This window comes from Plectropomus leopardus, chromosome 20 (genome assembly GCF_008729295.1).
Source record: "Plectropomus leopardus isolate mb chromosome 20, YSFRI_Pleo_2.0, whole genome shotgun sequence".
Taxonomy (NCBI): Eukaryota; Metazoa; Chordata; class Actinopteri; order Perciformes; family Serranidae; genus Plectropomus; species Plectropomus leopardus.
In genome coordinates, this window is record NC_056482.1 from 1,986,443 (window position 1) to 1,998,726 (window position 12,284).

The 12,284-nt window shown below is 40.1% G+C and overlaps 1 protein-coding gene across 2 annotated transcripts; it reads left to right on the forward strand.

Moving 5' to 3' along the window:
• The first annotated feature begins 1,087 nt into the window (after positions 1-1,087).
• On the forward strand, positions 1,088-11,855 carry psmb7 (proteasome 20S subunit beta 7). 2 transcript variants are annotated; one of them, XM_042509049.1, is made up of 9 exons: positions 1,088-1,160; positions 4,515-4,608; positions 5,529-5,626; positions 5,821-5,961; positions 6,149-6,264; positions 8,217-8,275; positions 8,372-8,523; positions 11,353-11,379; positions 11,642-11,855. In XM_042509049.1, the coding sequence occupies exons 1-9, from the start codon at positions 1,096-1,098 to the stop codon at positions 11,751-11,753; spliced, it is 864 nt and encodes a 287-aa protein (XP_042364983.1). In that variant the 5' UTR covers positions 1,088-1,095; the 3' UTR covers positions 11,754-11,855. The 2 variants fall into 2 exon arrangements, with proteins under 2 accessions (XP_042364983.1, XP_042364984.1); XM_042509050.1 differs by lacking the exon at positions 11,353-11,379.
• Positions 11,856-12,284: the final 429 nt, after the last annotated feature.

Genomic DNA, 12,284 nt, shown 5'->3' on the forward strand with positions numbered 1-12,284 from the left:
TGGAGCCCATTTCCTGCCCAACCTTGAGATCCAGCTGGCGTCAAGTTGCCATCTGTCCTGTTCAAGGACAAAACATGGTGGCATGATTAAGTTTACAGTGTTACAACCGGGAGCAGGCCTTCTGTTGGGTTCACTTTATTTTTGGTGTTAGATCATTATTGTGTAATGTGTACGTGTCTTAGTAAGACTGACCCTGCACCATCTAATCTGTAGCGTCTCAGTAACTCACTGTCATCCAGTGTTTGGAGAATATTTCTCTGACCTCTGTTTTTACACCATTTTCTCTTGTGCTTAAAGTTATAGTTAGGGATTTTTGCAGTGAGGCTTAATTAGACACTTATGTATAGTCAGTGTATTACATACAGTAGCTGGCGGTCAGCATGCTCCGTGTTTACAGCAGCAGAGGGGCAACGCCCCCCACTGGGGTTGATATCAAAATGTATTTTAGCCACTTTGAAAAAAGGCCTACCTAAAAGATCAATCAGTCTAAGTGCACACTACATGTAAAGTATTTTCAGCACTTTACTTGGCTGTCACGCATCCTTTTCCTTTGACACTACATTTCTCTTCCGCCTCTGATTGGGTCAGAAAGTACTGTTAGCCACTATCACACAATTCCATATAGGAAGGTGTATGTATACACACAGTCTATGTTTCTACCATTCCAAAGATCTCATTCCCTGCAAAGACACTGAGTTTGCAGAGACGTGCGATGCTCGTATTAGCCTACTGTCAATGAAATGAATAAAGCAGAAAAGAATTTGTCTTCAGTCAAATCTCCAGGTAGTGATAGTGTTACATCCATTTTTCTATTAACATTTCTGGGACTTGTCCATCATCTCTCTCATGCTAGAAAAAGCAACTGAGAAATTGACATTTCTTTCCACGATTAAACAAGGTAGAATCGTGGATTTAGGGTAGAATAACTTCCCTATAATACCATGGATGTATTGTATAATACACCCATGCTGAAACTCTGTGCTTTTCCTGTGCTCGAGCAGCGTCATGCCTGCCTGAGCCAATCAGAGGCAGAGTCTGGCGGAAAACAATGCATCGCTTCCCGGAAACACAAACTTCACTCCTGCATTCTCCAAGATGGCGGCACTGGCGATGGTAAGACAGGCACCGGTTGGGGGTTTCAGTTTCGAAAACTGCAAGAGGTAAGTCATTTTTTCATTGATAAAAAACATTGGAAAAAAATATATCCGTGAGTTTAATAAGCTGTTAGCTGTGGTGTTAGTCTGTGTGTAGAATAGAGGCGTTTTCTCAGTGATGTTAGCTCATGCTAACTTGGCTTCCATACAATGACTCAGGCTTTTCCCTACATTAGTGTTAACGTTACCGGCCAGCTATCTTGTGACATTACGTTTTGACAAAATGCCACGCGTTTAACCACTATACACCGTTAAATTGTGCCTTACACAAAATCATTTAGAAAATGTTTGAAAACGTAAGCTAAGTAACAATAACTGTAACGGCACCGTTAGCATCACAAACTGGAGAGCAAACAGCCATCAGTCAGCTACTGTGTGTCCGTCTATGTTACACAGTGTTCGGGAGTATCTACTTCAGTGGAACTGAGCTACATCACATTCATTCTGTTGCTTTACATCTCTTCGAAATACACCTCGGTCTTTGGCAGTATTTTTTTTAGCTAAATGCCCAGTTTAAAGTATTTGTCAGAAAAAACAAATGTAATACCTTACATTACCTTGATTAAAAAAGTAAAATAGTTAGAATACAAAAGTAACCTTTCCAGCAGTGGTTATACATCAGCATGTACTGTTAGTACATAGTGGTTTTGTGGGGACGTAGTGCTTTGCACCATAGATGCTGTTAGTGAACCCACATTGTTGAATGATTAAGGTCTTCAAAATCAAACTATAGTTTAAAAACAACAAAACCCCTCATTGAAAAATAGTTAATTTAAAAAAAAAGCAATAGGACTTCATCTAGACATGTCAGAAACTAACAGTGAAATTTTGCTATACTGACACATCCGTTATTGAAATCCAGTTAGTACGTGTCTCTGGTTAGAGCCAGCCAAACGCTGTTAAATTATGCCAGTGACTGTTAGATTTGCTTTACTCACCAGCCAAAAGAACAAAACTAAACAAACAATGGTAATCTATTGAGTGACTGGTAGGTTTCATTTCCAACACTGAGTGAGACCCAGGCTTGAGGAAACAGATGCTTTCTGTGCAGTAACAAACAATAATAGACATTTCAGTGGTTAAAGGCTAAATAGAGCATGAAAGTTATAAAAAAAAAAGGGGGGGGGGGGGGCGGTTTATAGAGTGCTGAATAGTTTGAATGTACTGTTGTATTTAATTTATGAAAACTATATTAAAAAAAGGTCTACTGATTTCACTGTAGTGAATATGAAATGTTTCTAAAATGCAAAGATGCAAAATTTATAATACGCATAGTGGTGGCTGGTGGTGGTGAGGAGGTGAGGTACTCTGCGACTCTGCAGAGTCAAGCTGAAGGGCCTGACGGAGGAGGGGGAGGAGGAGGGGAAAACGTTGGAAATTCATCCCGGGGAGCCTCGGTAGTTGCACCACCGCCACGAGCAGCCCTCCCCGGGCAAGTACACAAAGGTCGTCGCGGCTCTTCGGAGCTTCCTCTGGGAGATAGGAGGGGGGTACCTCCCCGCTGCCATCATCCCGGCCAGGAGCAGCCCTCGCCGGGCAAATACACAGAGGTCGGCGCGGCTCTCCGCTCTCCTTTCGACTTTATTCTCGAAATTTCGACTTTAATCTCGAAATTATATTACGACTTAATCCTCGACATTTCGGCTTTTTTTCTCGAAATTTCGACTTTAATCTCGTCATCTCGACTTTAATCTCGAAATTTCAATTGTATTCTCGTCATTTCAACTTTTAATTCGATTTGCCCAAAATTATTTTCTTCATCATAAATGGCCCTAATCGGCTTCCAAAGTCTACGCATCACGTTCAGGTTACTTTATTTTTGTATCCCTAGGTTGATTTGGCTTGCAGTATAAAGTGCAAGGCATCCATTTAACACAGTTGTCAGACACCACAGACAACATAAAACATGACAAACATAGCAATGAAAAAGAGCAACATTTATCCATATTTAAACAAGTTTAATGTTTTCTAGGGCTGGGGCGACGCGTCGAAGTAATCAATTACGTGAATACGTCGATTCGCGTAAGGTGCGTCGACGCTTCGCACCGTTTCACACAGCGCGCGTAATGAGAGCGTGAGCAGCGCCGAGCGTGTTGTTTTTTGTTGCGGCGCTCGTGTTCACACTGCTCGCCTGAGCAGCGCTTGTCAGGTGCGCCTGAGAGGCATTTCAGTTGCAGCACATGTAGAGAAATGGTGGTTAGCCTTTTTTTTTTACGCGTGACGCTCGCGTTTGTTGACTCTATAGCACTTTATACTGCAGTTTAAAGTCTCTCTCTGTCACAGAGATGAGGAAATACAAAGGTGTTTGTTTTACTTCAACTTCCTTGCTTCCCTTTCAAGACAATAGCTATCTGACTGTCTCTGTGGACAGAATGCTATCAGTTGCTGATACAATGCACTTTATTTTGAAACATTTACAGGACAGTGTTGTCAGCAACTTCATAAATGAGTGAAATATGTGCTTATAAATATGAAAATACAGTACTCACATCAGCAGGCAGATATGCCTTAAGGCCCAGGTAAGGCTGGTCTATTTTGATGCAGAAAGAATGTACTTGTTATAATTATTTATGTTAGAGAAAAGTTATAGTGTTATTCAAATTGCATTAATTTTACTGTAAGATGTTTTGCTGGACTGCTATATTTGAGGTTTGTTACTGTAACAAAGAATAACTATTTTGTTAAGTGACTTGAATTTTACATTGTTTTATTTATTTTGCTGTTGGATTGCTAAATTTAGATTGCACTACATTCCTTTTACTTGAGTGGAACAAGCTCTAATTTTTTTGGAGACTTTATATCAGACTGCAAAACACAGATTACCAGTTAAGACTGGTCTATTTTTTGTTGGGGAATAATGCCCTGCAGTGTATGACAAGTTTTAAAATGTTATTTTCAGTAAATCCGTTGCTATATTTATTGAGCAATTAAAAAAATAATATTTAGAGCACTTTAAATAATAATCGATAGATTAACCAATTAATTGAAAAAATAATCGATAGATTAACCAATAAAAAAATAATTGTTAGGTGCAGCCCTACTGTTTTCCAAAGTAAGAGGTTAAAGACTGCTCCAGAATAAGTGTAATGTTGTTTCCTGTCAAACCCACAATGAGAACAGTTAATATTTTCCTTTGTCAGTGCTAAAAGATTTTGAAAATTCAAATGTGAGGGAGTTGAATACGGTCTTTTGAAATGAGTTTCGATTGTCACAGTCTGTCTGCACAAGATTTTGTTTTGTGCAAGATTGAAGCCTGGGGAGAGAGCTTAATATTTATTAGTCTTCATAGTCTTTGTTGTAACGGTGACACTGTTATTCAAGTGCTTTTTGCAATTTATTAACTGTCAAATTTATTTTCAGAAATGCCATTTTAGAAGGTGAAGCTAACAAAGTGGGATGCAGCTTGCCTACTGCGCTGAAAACAGGGACTACCATCTGTGGTGTTGTCTTCAAGGTGAGTGACAGGAACCAGAATCCTTAAAAGAAGTTGGCCCTTTAAAAGAAGGCTTGTTAAATTATGGACATTAAGTGGAGTCAGTGGTAGCGTCTATCTAGTGAAGTCTAAATTTGGGGCCTCTCTGTTATGACATGCCTACTTTCAAACAATCAAACCTTTGCTTTAATTTCCAAAATAATGTGACTGAGGTCTAATTCGTTCATCCATTAATCTAATTCAGTCATGCATCTCTTCCTCGACCTCTTCCTGATCTAACATTGACATAGGTGTTTGTGGAGCCACTGGCTGGCACCAGGGGTTGGCGATAAATCGTGTACACTGATGTATCACAGTTTGTTCCTGTGGATGTATAAACTGACTACATTGCAAACATTGATGGGTAGCCTTTTTTTTTATGCGTGACGGTCGTGTTTTTTTGACTCTATAGCACTTTATACTACAGTTTAAAGTCTCTCTCTGTCACAGAGATGAGGAAATACAAAGGTGTTTTTTTTACCTCAACTTCCTTGCTTCCCTTTCAAAACAATAGCTATCTGACTGTGTCTCTGTGGACAGAATGCTATCAGTTGCTGATACAATGCACTTTATTTTGAAACATTTATATATCCAGGTGTATATCTTGTATCTCAATTTATCATAAAATATTGCAATATTACTATTAGTATTATTATAATGATCTTATTATAGCCATATAACCTAGCCCTGTCTCTCATATTAACGTACAGGATAAAAATCATTCAACTAGAAAAGGGTGCCATCACAAAGACAGCCGACAGAATAGCCTAAGAGAAACTACTCAGAAGGTTTCAGCAGATGGGCTGAATGCCAGAACTAGTATTGTTTGACTTTTTTGAGAAGCTCAAAATAAGGGCAGCATCACTGAGTTTGTCTAAATGATGATTTGTTTCCCTGTGAAGGATGGCGTTGTCCTCGGAGCTGACACCAGAGCCACTGAGGGCATGGTAGTGGCAGACAAGAACTGCTCCAAGATCCACTACATCTCCCCCAACATTTAGTAAGTAACAGGAGCTCCGGTTCTCAGGACAAAACCTGAACCTGCTCATACGCACAGTGGCTTTGAGAAAAGAGTTGATTTTCAGGTTGTTGTTTTTTTGTGGTTGTTTTTTCTTTTTTTTTTACAAACTTCATGTGATGAAGCTAAGGTGTTGTATAACTGACAGACTGCTCTGTACGTGTGTTGTTGTCAAGCTGCTGTGGAGCAGGGACAGCTGCAGACACAGAGATGACCACTCAGATCATCTCATCCAACCTGGAGTTGCACTCTCTCTCCACAGGCAGGCTGCCACGTGTGGCCACTGCCAACCGCATGCTTAAACAAATGCTCTTCAGGTACATTTCTCATCATGTAGTAGATTATCTGAAAAATCTGTTGATAAACTGTTGATTCATACAATAACCAGATAGCCAGCTTTGGGTAATCCAGTAAAATAAATACAAAACATGTTGAAAAAATGAGTATAAGTATAAGTATGTGTGATATGCACAGACATTTAAGTGTATTGTTGTGTGTGTGCAGGTATCAGGGCTACATCGGGGCTGCCCTGGTCCTGGGTGGAGTGGACTGTAATGGTCCTCACCTTTACAGCATCTACCCTCACGGCTCCACTGACAAGCTGCCCTACGTCACCATGGGTCAGTCTCACACACTAACATACTACTGTTTCTACATGTCTCGTAAATCAGTCACAGCCTAACGCCTTGATGGATGCAAAGTACACACTGTAACCCCCTGTAGTTATTTTAAGAGACCTTAACTACTTTAGTTTTTCATACAATTCTGTAAATAACCCCAAATGTGAGATTTGTGGTCAGAGGGATGTACCTCAAAGGAAGTCCAACAGAGCCAGGCTTTCAATGCATGAGCTTGCTCCACAAACCCTAAAGCTAAAGGTTCGGTGGTCTTAAACTTTAAACTTAATGCAGCAGATTTAATTTAATTTAATCATCAATCATGCAAGTAAACGTCCTACTGCTTAATATTACAGTAAACTATTAATGGTTGCTTTCTGTGATTTTGTAAAAGGCTTCTTTTTGAGACAGTGTGGGCGAGTGGACCAGAGAGCACTATAAGCATGTTTAGTAGCTCACCGAGAGTAACAACAATCTCGTGAATAGAATAAACGTCTTCCTGTTCAGATTGTCTGCATCACTGATGTACAGTAGGTCCGCTTGGAGAAAAGGGGGGAAAAAAGTCATCATGTGATACATACAGTAAGCCAGTGATAATCAAATGGTGGTCCAGGGGCCAAAGCTTTTCATACAGCCTGCAGATTATTAATTAACCATTAAAAATGGACCTCCCTCGGCTGCCCATTAGCTCACCGGTAGAATTGGTGCCACGTGTACAGGCTGTGTCGTTGCCCCACAGCATCAACAGGTTGGAGGGCCTTTGCTTCATGTCACCCTCTCTCTCCCCCTTTCACACTCAAGTTCTCCTATCAAATTAAGGCAAAAAAATCTAAACAAACAGCCCTCTCACTGACAGCTGTGGTAGGCTGTTGTTTGCATAGTTCTGTCTTAATAGATTTAAAGTAAGAACAATAATAACCAGAACATTTATTATTTTTGCAGCAAAAAGCTAAGGCTTCTTCATTCCTGTCATCAGATCATGTCCTTACATTACCTTACCTGACTTATGTGCCGTGTAGACTTGGTATTTGCTGTAATTATGCAGGTATTTCTCCATAAAAGCTGTAGGAGAAAGCTGTTTTCATAATCCTGTATAGTGGTTTATATTGATCTAAAATAAAGACTATAATAGCTAGGGCATCCATTCTTTTTGTTGTAGAAAGCGAAAGTGTCTGTCGTCTGTTTTATCGCATTATATGAGTTGACCCCTAAAGTAAGTGCTACTGTAATTGGAAGGCTAATGTAACATCACGACCTATAATGTTTTCTCTCAGCTGCAAGTCTACATGGCTCAGAGATGTTGGGGACGCCATTTTCAAAGGAGTAGAGTAGTGAAACGCTGAAAGTCAGAACAACAACTCGTCTCGACTAGGCGAGGTCTGCAGCATAAGTTACCATGGCGATCTAGCCAGGTTAAAAGAAAGCCCCCTTTGTGATAGTGAAAACTCTGGTTTTAGGCTCTGTGTGCCTCCCCAACCCACTAATCTGGCTCTGTGGTACATCCCTCAGTTGTGTGGAGGAGGACAGGGTCTAAATTGTCATTACGGTAAAAATTGTATTTTTTGCCCTGGGTGTCACTTCTGAGGCTACATACAGCCCAGCATATCTTAATTTCGGAGCTGTATGCAGCCTGAGAGGAGGACAGCAGACCATCTGCCAACTCCTCGACTGGATTTAAGGGTTTTACATTTTAAAAAGCAATCTCTTTTATTTCATATTCTTCAGAATTTAACAGGAAATTGCAAGGCAGGGTTAGTGTATTAATGATTTACGCAGAGTCTGGACATATTGGCACCCGTTCATCCACTCAACCAAACCTGCACCACAGTTGTGTAACCTCCAGTGTCTGATAATTGCAGAGTTGAGGGCCTTACACTCTAATCTCATTCAGAATGTGACTTAATACAGTTCTGCACCTCAGTGATCCACTCCAACTGCTGTTCTCTTTTCTAAAGGCTCTGGCTCCCTGGCTGCCATGGCAGTGTTTGAGGACCGATACAAGCCCGACATGATGGTGAGTTCACCTCTCACATGTGAAGCATAGCACCCTAACACAGAGTCCTGTGAGGGAGGTGATAAGTTCATCTGAGCATTGTTGTTTGTGTGACAGGAGGAGGAGGCCAAGCGGCTGGTACGAGATGCCATTGCTGCAGGTATCTTTAATGACCTGGGCTCTGGCAGCAACATCGATCTGTGTGTTATCACCAAGGGCAAGGTGAACTACATCCGGCCCCATGATGAGGCCAACAAGAAGGGGGTCAGGTGAGAACTACACCAGTGATGCTTCAGAAACATGTAATCTGTAGTTAGATTTCATCCTATTATATACACACACATTTTTTCAATTAGCAACTAGGCTGTTACTTTGGTTTCAGTACAAATAAAGTTTTTAGTTCCAGAAACAGAGTTCACTTTTAAGGAGTACTTAATGCATTGTATCTCAGTGACTCACTCTTTGTTACATTGTATCCATGAAGAGAACTCTTTTTCCTACCTGCCTCTGGTCAACCAAGAATTCAAAAATAAGAGAATTCATGATGATTTGAAGTCTAAGGGGTCTGTGTTTGACAATAGCACTATATTAATATAAACTACATCAAAACAACAGTTTACAAACTCTCTCACTGTTGGTGCATTGTAATCCAGGTCTCATTTATCCAGTGGGAGGCTCAGTACTTCAGTGGCAGCTCTTTCTGATGGGGGAATAAAACAGGGTGCTCTCGTGCACTGCACATGTATTGCACCAAAATTCATGCATATCCCAAATAATTATGAGCCAGTAATTATTGAATTATTTTTGTGCGTTGTTCAGTAATTACTGGCCCTTGATTACTTGGGATATGTATGAATTTTGATGCATTACTTTTAGTAGGAAACATGAATTCCCCGCCAGAAAGAGCTGTCTGTGAAGTGCTGAGCATCCGACTGGATACATGAAAACTGTAAATGGATGTTTTCATACAGTTTATCTGTTAACAAATGGCCTTTAGGGGTGAGGGAAAAATTCGGTACAGCATAGTATTCGGATATTTTGTGGTAATATTGTATCGATACACAGATTGTCCTTAAGTTGCGGTTGTAAAAAAGTATATATATCACAATAATTTTTTTTTTAAATCACAATCAGCATATTTCCAAAAATATAAAATCACAGTTCTATAGTATTGTGTTTATATAGTACTGCAGGGCCCCTGGTTAATCCCACACCTGTGGCATCATATTTGTCAAGAATTTTCTCAAATTTTGAATTCTTTGTTAACAGGTGTGAGAAAAACACAGTTTTCTTCCCCATTTTAGTGTAACATGGACTGAGTAATAAATACACAAATTGTCATTTGGGATGAAGGATGAAGTATTCCTTTAAATATGGGTCAATTACTATAACATCATATCATCTCACAGCATTACAGAGCATGTTGGTACATTGCATGAAATAGTAAAGGTTCAGTGTGCAGGATATGTTGGCAGAAATGCATTTTGCGTCAGCCACTATAGTTAGCAGATCATCCACCTACGGCTGAGCAGCGTTGGACAAACATGTATTTTTAACTTCAAGGTGCTTTATTCAGTATTACCAGCGATTTAAAACACTTTTGGCCTCGTTCATAAAACAGTGCGTAGGATTCAGACTGAAAGTGTAGGTATGGACAAAAGTTGAAAATGGCATGTGCCCAAAAAACATTCTGATTTATAAAACTGTGGCTATGGATGCCAGTCCGCAGTTTCCTTTTACAAATCCCACTAGGGATGTAACGGTTTCTGGTTGTAACAAAAACCGTGGTGAAATTCCCCAACGGTTAGAAAATTTAATATCGTTACATCTCTAATCCCAACTCAACTTGGAATCATTTACAGGTAGATCAGCCTAATACCCAGCCCTCTACACGCCCACATTCAATCGGAAATGGGCAATGCAAAGCTCCTCATAAACGTTAAGGAGCCGGCAGTGGACCTTCATAGGTGAATCATGACAATGACCACAGAGTCCCCGCAGTTTAAAGAATTCAGACTGATAATTTGAGTATTTCTTATGAGGAGACAGTGCTGATGAAATAATGAGCAGAACTCAATTTAAGATTTTAGTTGGCTTTAATGTTTACGACTATAATGTGCTTATGGAGAAGTTGTGGCTCACAAGAAGATAGATAAAATAAAAACTGCTGGACTGAATGTTCATGACAAGTAAAGTAACAAGTGACATCACTCTGAATATAGTGATTTATTTCCACAATATGGTTTTAGTTCATTGCCTCACCATCTGCGTCACCAGTTTCCCCTCTCTCCAAAATGTATCTATGCATGGCTCAGAGTTCCCTACAGGTGCGCACATTCCTCTGTCAAATTTGTTTTTATAGATCACTTTTGCGCATGGAGTGGCATACACCTCTTGCAGGCATTGTTTTATGCGTAAGCAATTGTTATGAGACCCCTGGGCTGTTTGTTTTGGATAGTAAAACCAATTTCATTAATAAAGCCAATTGTCACAAATCATAATTTGCCTCAGAGGGCTTTACAGCATATGACATGCCTCTGTCCTTACACCCTCACATCAACTAAGGAACCCCCCTACCGAAAAAAAGCCCCTAGAACAGGGAAAAAGTGGTAGAAACCTCAAGAAGAACGACTGAGGAGGACAGACATGCAATAGATGTTGTAAATGTAGATGACATAGAAATAGAGGGAGGAAAGGAGAGGAGAAGAGACGCACAGCAACAACAGTGGTAACAATAATATATCATATAACAATAGTAAGATATTAAAAAATTAATAGATGTAATTTATGATAGCATGTAATATTATATGTAGATATTGTAGTTTATGTGGTGATAACAGTATGTGTATAGTGGAGGCATGACTAAAAAAAAGGAAGAGGAAGATACCTCTAATAAACAGATAATCAGCTCATGATAAAAACCTCTTGAACAATAAACACTGAAGGAATTTTAAGTGGGAGTTTGCACTCAGCACCTTGGAGAAGTTTGAGCTGTCTGCAGGCATAATCCCTACACACTGCTCCTGTCAATCATTCACTTTCCATGACTTGATGAACTGTGGATGACTTGTTGTCTTTTTTGCTTGTTCTGCTTGAAGAGTAAATGAGCTTGAAGCCGTGCAGCTGTGAGTACAGATGTGTTGTGGTAGAGTGCAAATTAAGCAGCCGCCGCCTCTCAAGCTGATCTCAGTTTGCTACTAACCAGCTTTTTAAAGCCTGTCCACTGGACCTGCTCAGTTTGACTTTACACAACTAATGTGCATGGCTGTGGCTGGTAGTCTAAAGAGGCATGCTGTGCTCTTCAAGCCCCTCACATATGTCCCTGCAGACATGTTTAATAGAACTGTTAATTCCTGGGTTTGACTGAAACATGTCCTTTTGATGTAGAGCTGGTGACTACAAGTACAAGAGAGGAACCACCGGTGTGCTGACAAAGGTGGTGACCCCGCTGAACCTGGAGGTCGTGGAGGAGAGTGTACAGACAATGGATACCTCCTAAAATTAGTACAATGTATGTCTTAGTGTAACGCACTACCCCCTCAGAATTCCTTACACAGATGTCCTGTTTTTCCATGGTTTACAATAAAAGTGTTTGAGTTGATTCCTGTTTTCTTCATGACTGTTTTTGAGTTGTTGAGATACAAAGTCCATTTTAAAGGGAGCCCTCAGATAATAGCTGTCTGTAAATGAGATTGAGTGAGAAACGATTCCTGTTTTGAATGCTTCACCTGCAGGCTCACCAAGAAATTAGCTTATGAAGCCATTTAACCCCTTTTTTCAACAAATATATGAACAACCAACAGTTTAAGATTTTTCGGAATTTTTCCCTGTTGTTGTGTAGGCTGGCTGAGTAGATGAAGACAGCTTGGAGAGAAAGAGACAGAGCAGGTCCCAAACAAGGAGCCAAACAGGGATGCTTGCTTTGATATCAGTATCTTAACTCATTGAAACCTGAGCAAATTCTCTTGATTTCTTTTAAAAACATGGAAAGAAGGTAATGAGCAGCTAAAGAAGAAATGACGCAATTTAC

Bases quoted from the DNA above. Each gene is read 5' to 3' on its own strand.
- psmb7 (XM_042509049.1), top strand. From the start codon at position 1,096: ATGGCGGCACTGGCGATGGTAAGACAGGCACCGGTTGGGGGTTTCAGT. The intron at 5,962-6,148 runs GTACATTTCTCA...GTGTGTGTGCAG, and splicing joins CTTAAACAAATGCTCTTCAG to GTATCAGGGCTACATCGGGG. The intron at 6,265-8,216 runs GTCAGTCTCACA...TCTTTTCTAAAG, and splicing joins GCTGCCCTACGTCACCATGG to GCTCTGGCTCCCTGGCTGCC.